Raw genomic sequence first — 14,269 nt, 5'->3', positions numbered from 1 at the left:
AAAAATCAAAATAAATAATTTATTTTAAAAAAAGTTTTGGCTCTTTCGTTCTGAAACTCACCTATATATTTAACACCAGGAACCAAAAGCTGAAATCTACAAAATAGAAGAAAAAAAAAATCAAAATAAATAATTTATTTTTAAAAAGTTTTGAAGGTTTCGCTTCAAAACTCACCAATATCAAACGCCCAAGAACTGATAGCCGAAATCTACAAAATAGAAGAAAAAAAAAATCAAAATAAATAATTTATTTTAAAATAGTTTTGGCTCTTTCACTCTGAAACTCACCTATATATTCAATACCAGGAACTGAAAGCCGAACCTACAAAATAGAAGAAAAAAAAAATCAAAATAAATAATTTATTTTAAAAAAGTTTTGGCTCTTTTGCTTCGAAACTCACCTATATATTCAACACCCAAGAACCGAAAGCCGAACCTACAAAATAGAAGAAAAAAACAATCAAAATAAATAATTTATTTTAAAAAAGTTTCGTCTCTTTCACTCTGAAACTCACCTATATATTCAACACTCAAGAATCGAAAGTCAAACCTACAAAATAGAAGAAAAAAAAAATCAAAATAAATAATTTATTTTAAAAAAGTTTCGTCTCTTTCACTCCGAAACTCACCTATATATTCAACACCTAAGAACCAAAAGCCAAGATCTACAAAATAGAGAAAATAGAGGGAAAAAAAAATTAAAAAAAAATTTTTTTTTTTAAAAAAAGGTTCAATTCTTTCGTTCTGAAACTCACCTATATACTCAAAGTTCAAAAACTAAAAGCTGAACCTACAAAATAAATAAAAAATATAAGTAAATTAAAAAAAATTTTTTTAAGTTCTGAAGTCAAAACTTACCCATCTAACGTCCAAGAACTAGAAGCCGAAACCTACAAAGTAGAAGAAAAAAAAATTAAATAATTTTTTAAAAAAATTTCATAGTTATCATCTATATATTGATTATATTCAATGCTTAGGAACCGGAAGCCAAAACAATTAAAAATAATTTTTTTTTGAAGCTTTCACCTCAAAACTCACCCATATATCCAACGCGGAGCCAAAATCTACAAAATAGAAGAAAAAAAAATTAAAAAAAAAATATTTTTTTTTAAAAGTTTCAAATCGAAACTTACCTATTGGAGATCTGGTATCCAAATCGGAACCAATTTCTCTACAAAAATAAAGAAAAACATCATTTTTTTTTAAAAGTTTCAAATTTTGAAACTTATTGAGATTCCAATATCCAGTTGATTTCTTTACAAAAAAAGAAAAAAACGTTAATGTTTTTATTTTTAAAAAGTTTATATAATTTTTATTAGAGTCAAATACCCTACAAAAAAATAAAAAAATTAAAAAAATTAATTTTTTCTAGAAATTTCTCTAATAAAAAATACTAAGTTTCGTAACAAAGTAAACTATTACAAAACTCACCTTTCCACCTATCCAAACTTGTCTGAACATAACAAAATAAAAGGAAATATTAATAAAAATGTTTCCTTCCAAGAAAAAATTTTTTTTTTTTTTTAGTAAAACGAAAAAAAAGGGAATTAAATAATGATAAGTATTGTAATTGGATAATGATAATCAAAAAAAATGATGTTTCTTTCTAAAAAAAGAAAGAAAAATGATTTTTTTTAAAAAAAATCCAAGATCTATTTATGACGCAATATTTTTTTTATCCAACCAATTTTTTTTTCCTGCAAAAAAAAAAAGATGTAACACAATATTTTGGGGTTTTTTTTTAGCTTAGAAAAAAAAATTATTCGTAGCTTTATTTCTTTGAAGATCATCTAAATCAAATTTGATGTGAAATCCTATTATTTGATGACTAAATTAAACATGCAATGAAAGTGGCACAGGAATGCTTAATTTGTAATTTTATTCTAATGATATCAAAAGAAGCAATTTGGTAAAAGCAATATTTTTTGCTATTTAGCGTCTATAGCTATAGCTATATAGCAATAGCAATAGCAATAGCAATAGCAATTGCTATTGCTATATAGCTATAAAACATAGCTATATAAAATTGAACAATTAAAGTTCACGTTGTGCATTTCCGAAACTATGAAAAAATGTATGAAGATCGCATAACAAATTCCATATTGAGCGAAAAAGTGAATAAATATGGAAGATGATCGTCAGAAATTTATCATCCAAAAGCATACTATCGCTAAAAAGGAAAGATTCGGATGATGTGGCTTAAATAATTACAATATTACATAAATTACTCGTGCTTCTAAAAAAAAAAAATCCTAAAATAGGTTTTTTTGCGGCGATCAGACTCCTTTATTTTATTATCAAAAAAAAAAAAAATAGATCTTTAGTTAATCAAATCAAATAAAAATTTTTTTTTAAAAAAATGAATCTTTATTCTGGAGTGCAAGAATGATTATTAAAAAGAATCCACTCTTTATCATATTTTTTTTAAAAACTTTAATAAAAGAATTCCTTATATTTTAATTGAAACATTTTTTTTAAGTCTTTTTTTTTAATTTTTTTAAATAAAAAAAAATTTCATGTAATTAAAATAAAAATAAAAAAATTTCATGTCGTAAATTCATACATTTTGCATTTTTTTTTCTTCAAATTAAAACCCGATTATCATTTCATCTATTGAATATTCGTATATAAATACTCTGATATTTTTTTTTACTTAAAAAAAAACGTATATTTATATTTTTCAAATATACAGTTTTATTCTTAAAAAAAAAAAAATTACAATATCTTTTCTACCTCCTATATCTCTAATGCCAGCAAAGTTGAGTACGATATGCTACATTCACGATTCAACCCAGAGGTCGACAAAGGAATATAGCATAAAAGAAATAACTGGAATATCCAGACTGAGTGATGAAGACCCAACCAAAATCATATATCTAAAAATTAAAGCGTTTGTTCCATTGGATAAAGAAATTGATACACAAATTGAAGAATTTGAAAATGGCCAGGTAATTTACTTGAGAGGTAAATTTATTGCCTGCAATGGATGGTACACGGTAATGTTACTTATTTTTAGTTCAAAAAACAAAAATTAAAATAAAATAAAAATTAGTATCAAATTATTAATTTTGAAAAAATTGAAATAATAGGTCAACGCTACATCAATTAAACCTATGCCAAGTCTTGATTTTGATATGATGCCAGCTGTAGGCATAAACATAATGGTGACAGGTTTGACCACTCAAACTGTTAAAAATGTAGGTGACGAATCTGTTCTTGACTTTCACGTGGAAGAAAATCTTGGAAATAGAGAACCAAAGGATTTTTGGTTAGAGATGAGACATAATTCAAATATTAATTATTTGGCCAATAAAACTAATTCTATCAATCAAACCATGAGATCTACGATGGCAATTTTATCAGGCCTACTCTATTATCAAGAATCCATCATAGATACCAGCACAACTGAAGAGTCTATACCTGGGAAACATATCTTGAAATTAGATGATATATCACTAATTTCTAGCAACCGACCTAATACGTCTGCTCAATCCATTAATCTACCATGGTTGAACCAAGAGTCAACAAGTTCAAGGAACACACCTCGTACACCAAGAGGATCTACACCATGTTTAAAAAGAGGTCGTGTTACACTTTCACAACTATCTTCCACCAGGAAGACTCGAAGCCAATCACTAGCATCCGCATTACAAGAAAACCCCCTTCCAACCATGACCCAAAACGAAACCTCTAGTGAAACTTAAATAATAAAATTTATTTTCTTATTCTTTTTTAAAAATATATATATATATATATTTTTAACCATATAATTGCTGAGCATAAAAAAGTTAATAATAAACAAAAAAGGTATCGGAGATTGCATTAAACTTATTTTCCTTTATTAAATATATAAAATTTTTCACATTAATTTTTAATTTATTGTATTTTTTTTTAAATAATAAATAAAATTAAAACAATACATCAAATGAAACAATTTATTTTTCTTCATTATTCTAATGATGATTTACAACATTTATGATAATCTCGTATAAACAAATGCATTCTTACATTTCTAAAATTTACGATCTTTAATTATTTTAATATTAAAAAATAATATGCTCCGATCCCTGATCATTGATCCCGTGATGCTATTAATTAATACGCTCGAATTTGTCCCCGTCAGTCCCGTGTTCTGTGGTGGGTACTGAAAAAAAAAAAATACTGGCTAGTTTAATAATAAGTTTAAAGAGATAATAATAAAAAGTTTAACTAAAAGAAGTTAAAAAAATAGCTTAATTTTTTATATACAGTATTTCATATTGGAGATCAATTAGACTTAGACTTATTTATAAAATTACTAACTAAATAGAAAAAAATCGTATAATAAATATTGTTGATAAAAATAAATATTAGCACAATACCAAAAATATAAAATTCATTAAATTAATTTTATTATTTTCCTCTGTAATAGCACTGTAATAGTAATATAATAGCTATATGAATTTTTTAGTGAATATGCAAAACTGTCAGAAATATTGAAACTCTATTGTTAGTGTATTATAAGCCTTTAATATGGCCTAGTGTAGGCCTATATTTTCAATTTTATGTAAAAAATTTGTTTAATATGCTTTTAATAGCCCACAATATGGCTAATTGTTAATAGATTTAGCATATTATAATGCTAATACCAAAATTCGAGATTTTTGTAAAGAACAATCACTAACATTTCGTTTATTTCTTTTTTTTTTAAGGCATCCGTTCTTCTTGTCTTTGAACGTATAGAATTTCAGTAAAAGATCAATTTTTATCATTTTTTTTTCTTCTTGAATTTATCCTTTAAAATGAGACGTTTTATAACATTTTGTTTTTTTTTTAGGTTGCTTGCTCTATGAATCTGGATGTGTTGTAATAGGTAGGCTACTTCTTTGTTACTTGTTTTAACAAAATGAACGAAACGTTTCATTTTTTTTTCTTTTATAGGTTTCTCATTGTCAAAATTCTAGACTTTTAGACTCAGGTATTAAATTAAAGAAACGATTAATTAATTGTCTCTTTTTTATAGGGTTTCCTTTCAAATGTTGGATGGGCTGGTAAGTTTTGAAATATTTTGAACTTAAAATTTTAGTTGAAAAGACGCATACTAACAGTTTCTTCTTTTTTTTGTAGATTTCTTGTTCTGGATTTTTATTTTACTTTTTTTGGATAAATGAAATAACTTTGGCTTTTTCGTGTATTTTTTATATATAATAAATAAAGCAAACCTTGAGTTCGAATCTTTAGACCACTAAGAACCTCCATCTTTACCACACCTTATTTTGATGAAGGGATCATGTTTTGCGATTAAATAATCTTATTTTTTGTTGATTAATCTTTCATTCCTTCCGTGCATATTGATGTATTCAAAATTTCATATTTCTATTCTTTAATATTTCCAAAGTATGCAAAGCTTCTATAACATCATTATCTTTCTATATTTCTGGTATCTGGATGAGTGGTTTATTATTTCTGACTGCGGAATTCTCATTTTCTTGTTGCTGTACCTCATTATTTGTAAAAGTTGTATGAAGCTTCGTATACGAAGACAAAAACATTTCTAAGAAAACCACTAAACTTATGCTTGCCATTATCATTACTAATCCCATTTCATTTTATCACTATTAACTTTAATAACCAGTGCACCAGACCTTCTTGCGAAGAATAGTACGTTGATGACCCTATAAAAAATTTTTATCCAAATATTTCCATTATTTCTCTGCGTCTTCCGTAAAAATTCCGTGAAAATGATACATTCACGGATATCCGTGTTAGCAAGATGAAAATTTCCATGAAAATGATACATTCACGGAAAAAACATGGAAAGATAAAACACGGATCAGATTTTTTACAGGGTGAAAAGATAGTCAGCCAGCTAGGTATACCATCACCGTATTTTAGTGCCAGGTCTTGTTCATGAAACTCTATTTAGGTTAGTGTGATTTGCTGCACCATACTTACAAAGAAGCCCAAAGAAAATTTAAAGAGAAAGGCGTAATAAAGTAGCTACTTCTCTAAAACTTTACAAAAACTGAATATGAGTTAACCTACCAAAAGGACTATCTTTTTGTCCAGTTTTTTGGTAAGGAAAACTTCTGACTTTTCACTAAAAAAATGCAAACATCATCTCATTAATCAACTCCACATCACAGTACCACCAAAAAGTGCGTCAACTATCACCTTTTTACTTCGTAAAAATTATGGGTTGAGGATCGGTAGAGAAAAGTTCCTTCCTTTAGAATGTGATCGGAACTCACAGATTTGCATATATACAAGAATACATATATATTTGCTATCAATTTACTATGTATTTATTATATATTTACTATGAATTTATGATATATTTATTATATATTTACTACAATTTATTATATATTTATTATGAATTTACTACGTCACATATATATCATTACTTTAAATTGTTTATACAGTTGCTTGCTAACATTTATATAGTTTTTTTATATTGGCAATACAATTTCTATATTATGACTATAGTTTACTACATATTTTCTATATTAAATACATACAATTAATTGTGTTAGAATTAACATAGAGTAGCCGTACGCCTACTATGTTAAGTGGATGCAGCATGGTTACTACATAGCCACGATTTCATGGGTTTCAGCAAAGTAATTCAATGTGATCGCACCAATTTTTGACACTACCTAATATTTATTGGATAAATAATACAATCAGTATTTTTAATATTTATATACGTTAAATTTTTCTTGGTAAAAAAAATAAACAAAGAGGTCAAAGGTTGTACTTGGTAGTATATGAGTTAATAATATAAAATAATAGATTTGTCTTTATTTATATAATTATTATAATTATTTCAAATATATATATAGTACTAAAGAATATAAAATAATAAAGAAATAATCAAAATACAATTATAAATATTATAAAATAAATAAAATAAATTTAATTATTATTTCTAAAATTATGAATATTTTATTCTGTTCTTCTTTTGAAGATTAAAGGTAGTGGATGTGGACTCGAAGTTCCACCAAAATCAGGTCCAATTTGTAATTTATCTTTATGAATACTATCTTCCGGTAAAGATATTTCATATTTTCTTACTGCATGGTATATAGAAATTAGTTTTAGTAAAATTTTTAATAAAATAATAAAATTATTAAATCAAAAAAAAAATAACTTACATAAAGCACATAACATTATTCTTTGTTCAATAAGTGAGAAATTAATTCCTAAACATCTATTTTATAAAAGAATAAAAAATTTTATTTTTAGTTTGTAGATAAATTTCGAAATTTCATGTGTTATGCATGATCATCATATTCAACTTACATTCTATTACCGCCACCAAAACCTAACAAAGCATAATGGTCATGTTTTTCATCCTCAAATCTTTCGGGAATAAAAATTTCAGGATCCTTCCAATTTCTTGATGAATGATGAATTCCATAGATGGATAATATAATGGGCGTTTTTGCTGGAATTACATGATTGCGGAATTTAATATCTTGTGCACTAAACCTTCGAGGTAATTGTGCGACCTATATTTAAATTTTTAAAAGATCATTTATAAATGAAATTAAATTAAATGTTAAAAAGTCATTTAACACATACTGGAGGATATAATCTCAAGTTTTCATTTATAACCATGTTCATATATTTTAATTCTTTTTGTTGCTCTGCGCTTGGTGTTAAATCATCACCAAGAACACGTAATAATTCATCCCGAACTTTTTTTTGCGCGTCCTTATTTTGATTAAAAAAAATATAATTAATTGTATAGTAGAAAGGAAGAATATTTGCATAAAATTCTTAAATTAATACCTTGTGAACGGCTAAAAGATATAAAATAGTTGCTAAAGCATTCGCGGCTAATTACATTGTTGGGAGAATAAAGATTTTTATGTTAATCAATGTAATAAAAATAAATAAAACAACGTATAATTAAAGTTCTTACTAGTATCATGACCAGCTAACATAAAAATTGCAAGATCATGCTACAAATAAAAAAGAATATTGATATTTAATAAAATTTCAAAGTTAGAAAAATCATGTTTTAAGTCATAATTCTTACTCGTAATTCTTCATTTGTCAAAGTTGGATTTTCCGGATCTTTGCAAGCATATATCATACGTTCTAACAGGTCAGCAGAATTATTATTTATTTTCTTTTCTAACTCATCCATTTTCATTGATTTACGTTTGCTTTCAACAATTCCATCATATAAATTATTAAGTTTTGCTATCTTCTTAGTTGCTTCAGAACGTGGAAGATTATCGAGGAATGAAAAAACAAAATATAATGGTTTGCTCAATTCTGCCATCACTTCATTATAGGCAGTGACATATACGTTATTTGGATCTTCGAGATTCTAGTTATAAATATAAATTAATCCCTTAAATTGATAACAAAAACATATCCTTAAATAAATATATATTTTTTCTTACGTTAAAATCAAAGCCAAAAGCAGCTTTTCCAAGAACATCTAAGGTCAATCTATCAAATTTTACTCTTAGTTAGCAACTTACTTAGTAAATAAAAAGTTTACATTATATCTTTCCTTACCTATGCATAAGATTATTGACTTCTATTGGTTCATTGTCAATCTTTTCTACGATATTTAACAATTTCGTGGCAGATTCAACAAATACATGTACCGGCAAATTTCGAAAAGAAGGATTTGCAATACGACTAAAATTATAAAGGGAAATCAATTATTTGTGTAATACTACACGTAAATATTAAGATAGTGTACGTACCGATGACGTTTCCATTCCTATATAAAATTTAATATCAATGATTAGCTTTAGTACACTTAGATTAAAAGGTTAAAATACTTGAACTATATTCTACTCACGTCTCCATTAGAAAATACTAAATTTACACCATAATATTGAGTTAATAAAGATTTTGGAAACGATTCTTTGAGTAAAGCTTTAGGATACAAATCTAATTCATAAAATATTTTATGTTAAAATCATGATAAAATTAACTAAATAAAGTTTTAAATATTTCCAACCTGTTTTCGTAAGTATATCTTTTGCTAATTCCAAATCGGTTACCACGAGAACCCAATTCCCATTGGACCAAGCCTATTGAATTCTTTTCAGATTATGATTTAACGATAGAATGAATAACCATATTACTAACCTTTGCGATTCCTTCTTTCTCTAAAGTCTCACGTGTGTATTCCCAACGCTTATCTGGTCCAGCATTAATATATATTGTAATAAGAAAATCTAAAAAACTTAATGTCGGTACATTTTTAAGTCTTTTAGGTACTTTTGTTAATTGATAAAATTTAAAGGTTATAAAAGATACCACTAATAAAATGGCTGTAAGGACACTCATTTTTGTTGACAAATTGTTAAGGATTTAAAAAAATTTTTTTAAAGTCTTATAAATTTAATTTATTTTGTCGCAGCAGCAGATCTTCTTTCATTTTAAATTATTTAAATGGGATTAATAGCGAAATATCATTTGTCAATCACTATTTACCCAACTTAAAATTGCCGATCAGGAAAGTCAAGATCATCTACAATTTTTTGATTTTTAAATTCCAAATATAGAATTCTAATTAATTTAAATCGGGATTTCGTTATATTATAGTATTTTCCATATTTGTTAAGGATAAGCAATCATAATAAATAAGTGGGATGGTAAATCTGTCGTAGTTGAAACTTGAATGATTAAAAAAGGTGGAAAAGTGTTTCCGGAAAGTATTTTGTGTTCCTGAAATTGCCTAGAAAACATCCAAGTCCCCAAATCACTCTTTTCCTCTTTCTATGATAATTTCAATTGTTTTGAAAACAACGAGAATCAAGTTAAGACAAAAAAGTATGTTTGGATTGAAGACCGAACCTTTATAAAAAATGGTCACAGTACATTGCGCCGAAATCCATTTCACCGAAACTCATTTCGCCGAAGCCATGGGATATTTCACCAAAGGGACGTTTCGCCGAAATGGTAGCGATTCATAGTTGCATCTAGCTACCATGGTTGGAATATATCACGGGGGATGATCTAGGAAGTGTTAGTGTACTAATAATATCATTTTGATTATTAATTTTACTTTAATATCATTTTAGGAGACTATTTAGCTTTATGTGTAGTTAGTTTTATTTTATTTTATTTCTTTAATTGTATTCTTTTAAATTGTAACTGAAATACAGTCAACCCCTTTATAATTACACCCCTCGGGACCACCCAATGGTGTGATTATAATCTATTGGTGAGGGCATTCCCATATATAAATAAATATGTTTATATATGTAAAATATTTGCAACTTTTCCTAACATCGAGTTCAGAGTGCAGACTACATAACACATACCTTATTGGTTATTTCGTAAATCACGTGATCCATGTGCTTATGCAGGGGGAATTTTATATATATTTATTATAATATGGGACTGACAATTGGTGTGATTGTACTTATAACTATAAAGTGATTATAGAAGGGTATTTTATATTTAAAAAATCGGGACCAAAAAATGTGTGCCTTAAGAAGGGGAGTTCTTATATAGGAGGTGTCTATAAAGGGGGTTGATTGTAATTGAAATTATTATTAATAAAGATAAAAGCACTATGCCCATGTTTGCAGAAATGGTAGCGATTAACATTTAATAAAAAATATTCATCACGCAATAAAAATAAAAATTAATTATTTTAGAGAATTTTTTTCCAGGATATTATCACTTTGACATTCAGGTAACCTGAAGGAATAAATAAATAACTATATTTTCCTGAAAACATTTATTCACGAAAAAGTAAGTAAAAAAAAGAATAATTAATGTATTATAAACAACGAGATAAATTTAATAAAAATCAGCTAATTCAAAAATTTTCTAGAAAACATTTCTTTAATAGAAACAAAAAAATAACCAAATGGAATAAATATTTTTCGGCGAGACGTTCTTTTGGTGAAATATCCCTTCGGTAAATATCCCTTCAGCGAAATGGCTTCGGTGAAATGGGTTTCGGTGAAAAGGACTTCGGCGAAAAGTCCAGATACCTAAATTTTATAGACGAGCAGATCGAGCAGTACATAAATTAACCTTGTTGCGACGCAACAGGCACAGGGTATCCGGACTTTTCGCCGAATGGACATTTTGCCGAAACCCATTTCACTGAAACCATTTCACCGGGACATTTCGCAAATTTTTTAATTTTCTTTTTTTTTGAGAAGACAAACGAATTATTTAATACACTATATTACAGTAAGTCACGTTTGTTTAAAAAAAATCATCATAAACGAAAATGAAATAGTTTAAAGAGAATTTGTACTTTGAGTATGAATTGTTAATGACAAAGGAAATATGTTAATCACTAACATTTTCGGAGAAATGTCCTTCGACGAAATGGACGATTCGGGAGGATTCGGCGAAATTGTTTTCGGCGAAATGAACTTCGACGAAACGTACCGTAACCTAAAATTTGTACTCATGGCCTTTTTTCTTTTTCTGCTAATCTTTTTTTACGTTGTTCAAGCACCTCAACTTCAAATACTGTATTTCCTGAAAACTTTAACGATACTTCACATTATATTTAATGAAAAATTGATGCATAGTATACGAAAGAAGTATGGCGAAATATATCTTATTCATAATTTATAATCAATATAATTAAATATTTTATTTTATATCATTAAAAATTTACTACAACTTATGTTGGTGATGGAGACAACTAAAAAAAAAATTACAATAAAAGATGAACAATAAAAAAACAATAGCAAAAAAAAACTTTTTTATTTGCGTAATCAATTACTATTTAATTAATAAACAACAACAATTCAACAAAATGTATACTGTAATAATAAAAAAATAACCAAAAAAAACTAATTAAAAAGGATTTATTTTTGAGTTGAACCAAAAAATAATAAATAAAAAAGATTAAAAAAATTTTTGAGCTAAAAACCAAATTAAAAAAAAAAATGACAAAAAATTTCAATTTCGGTAAAAATTAAAAAAAAAATAAATAATTTTATTTTTTCGGTATTGAACTAAAAACAGAATCTGCTGCTGCCGTCCCAAGGGGATGGGAATGGCCGAAAATGAAATATGATTAAAAGTCAAATTAAACTTTTTTTTCGTTAGCATTATCTATTAGCAAAAAAAAGTATCCGATTAAAATTTCATTAGAAAATCTCTCAGAACGGGTTACCAATAACATAATATCGACATTCTACAATCCTGACACCAAGATCCCAAATCCCTGACAGAAACTAAAAAAAAATTATAAAAAATGCTGTGGCGCAGTAACGGGTCTTAGATTACCCCAGCGTACCCTTCAAAAATGTTACGAAACGGCCGGCATTACGGCGTTATGCACTAACACGTGAAAACAAAAAGTGACGAATAAGGGTGTGACAGATGTGGCAAAAGCGGTCACGTGTTTTTATATTGTGACATTTTTGAAGGGTACGCTGTGGAAATCCGGGTCTTAATTATATAATTAAATATAAAATGAATTATTTGATTAATATTAACGCAAAATATTGTTAAATTTTATTTAATACTAAAACAAATTGTTCAAATTTTATTGAATATTATTTGAAATTTTTTTTTAATTAAAAGGACTATATACAGTACATTATATTACTAAATTACTAATCTATTTCAAATAAGAAACAATTGCATTAAAAAAATTCATCCGATTGAATCTTAGTCAGAATTTTGGCCATCAAGGATTGATTCGATCGAGTTTGCATTTATCGGGGATTTTGAAGTCGGATATCAAAATATACATGTGGCCAATCAAATTATAATTTATAATTAGATCAGGCGCATCGAGTCTATGTTACACAAAATAGAATGTCTGAAGCCTTTTTTTTTAGTTATATAGATTCTCTAAATCTATATTTATAATATTAATAATTTAGTCCATAATACAATTTCATAACAATATTATGTTGTAAGTTAATTTGACTTTACAAAAATAAAATATGATTATTTCTTTATTCGCTTAGAAAATCAAAATGATTACTATTTGTTATAGATTATGCTAATTCTGATCTTCTTATTAATTGAATTTTAAAGAAGTCTTCAATAATAATCTTACTTTGGAAAATAAGTTTCAGTTAGCTTATGTCGTATTATGTTTACATGATGTATTGTGATTTTTAGAAAAATTAAAGCAATTATAACGAAATTGTTAAACGGATTTAAATTATCAGATAAGCAAAAATATTAATTCAACTAATAATAATTCATTGAATGAGGAACTACTTCAAGTTATTCAAAAATTTGATAATTATGTATATAAAAAATGAACTGAAAAAAGATATGACAAATTATATTTTCAAAATATCTCATGAAGGAAAAGATTCGACATTAAACAAACATATTATTGATGTAACAATAGTGATTCATATTATATTTTTTACTTGGATATTTCTTTTTTAAGAAAAAGGCATTTGATTTCACAATGTTATGTTGAGTTTTCTGTAAAAGATGAAAATCTGGCTTTAACTTGGATATTTTGTAATGGAATTTAGTGTTAATAAGTAAAAAAGTGATTGGATCTATCAAACAGGCGGTAAATTTGTAAAGAGTATAACTAATCTTGCCAGCATGAAAATGGAGGTGTTAATAAAAACGTATAATAAAGCTTATGCATTATATCATACTAGGGAAGCAAATTCAGGACAAAAGATTGAATAGTGAAGAAAGAATAGTAACAATTTAATCATTATAATTTATAAGTGGTTTACAGGATTTTCATTAAATAGTCTAAATTCATTTTTTTAATTTATCAAAAATAAGTTAATATTGAATCAGTTTTATATATGAAGATTGAATTTTAGGACATACAGTAGTATGGTCTCGAAATAATTTAGTACGTCATCTCCAAATTGAAATGCAAAAAAAAAAATTTGATTAAGTCCTCTTTTCGGCAAATGAATCAAACTTTCAAACTTTCATCTTAAAAATTTCTTCATTAATCTACATAGAATATCCTCGTTCTTTACTAAATCTTAACATTTTTTTTTACAATTTGGTGGACACATTATTTATCGAAAAGATTTTTAAAAGCCTCAAATCATCAGAATTAACAAATCTTTATAAGGAAGGTAAAATATTACGTGATTGATAATCATACCATATACATTACATATGTTCTTTCAGCAATGTTGTAATTTTGGAATTTTTTTATTATCTAAAAATATTTTGTAAATACGTAGGTCGATTCAGATGTTCACATAATCTTCGCCAGTAATTATAAACATAGTTTGACCAGCATTAAAATTAACAAATTAGATGAGTTTAATATTAGGCGGTAAATAAGAGCAAAAAATATTTTAATTTTACGAATTTACTA

At 26.5% G+C, this 14,269-nt stretch overlaps 3 protein-coding genes across 3 annotated transcripts; 1 reads left to right on the top strand and 2 right to left on the bottom strand.

Annotated features, from left to right (window-relative positions):
• Positions 1–401: 401 nt before the first annotated feature.
• Positions 402–1,461, bottom strand: OCT59_007073 (uncharacterized protein; the record flags this gene model as incomplete). The annotated part of the gene is made up of 6 exons (XM_066146229.1): positions 402–436; positions 516–550; positions 859–890; positions 1,039–1,064; positions 1,134–1,254; positions 1,432–1,461. The coding sequence occupies 6 exons, from the start codon at positions 1,459–1,461 to the stop codon at positions 402–404; spliced, it is 279 nt and encodes a 92-aa protein (XP_065998477.1).
• Positions 1,462–2,747: 1,286 nt separating this feature from the next.
• On the top strand, positions 2,748–3,704 carry OCT59_007072 (uncharacterized protein; the record flags this gene model as incomplete). Its single annotated transcript, XM_066146223.1, has 2 exons — positions 2,748–2,996; positions 3,090–3,704. 2 exons carry the CDS (start codon positions 2,748–2,750, stop codon positions 3,702–3,704), a joined length of 864 nt encoding a protein of 287 aa, XP_065998476.1.
• A 3,223-nt stretch (positions 3,705–6,927) lies between these two features.
• Positions 6,928–9,303, bottom strand: OCT59_007071 (uncharacterized protein; the record flags this gene model as incomplete). The annotated part of the gene is made up of 13 exons (XM_025329532.2): positions 6,928–7,055; positions 7,137–7,192; positions 7,285–7,493; positions 7,567–7,698; positions 7,777–7,823; positions 7,910–7,949; positions 8,027–8,323; positions 8,400–8,448; positions 8,518–8,643; positions 8,712–8,728; positions 8,810–8,901; positions 8,972–9,044; positions 9,103–9,303. The coding sequence occupies 13 exons, from the start codon at positions 9,301–9,303 to the stop codon at positions 6,928–6,930; spliced, it is 1,467 nt and encodes a 488-aa protein (XP_025184574.2).
• Between the last annotated feature and the right edge of the window lie 4,966 nt (positions 9,304–14,269).

The sequence above is a fragment of the Rhizophagus irregularis genome, chromosome 15 (assembly GCF_026210795.1).
Source record: "Rhizophagus irregularis chromosome 15, complete sequence".
Lineage (NCBI taxonomy): Eukaryota > Fungi > Glomeromycota > Glomeromycetes > Glomerales > Glomeraceae > Rhizophagus > Rhizophagus irregularis.
This window is presented reverse-complemented; position numbering and strand designations above follow the sequence as displayed.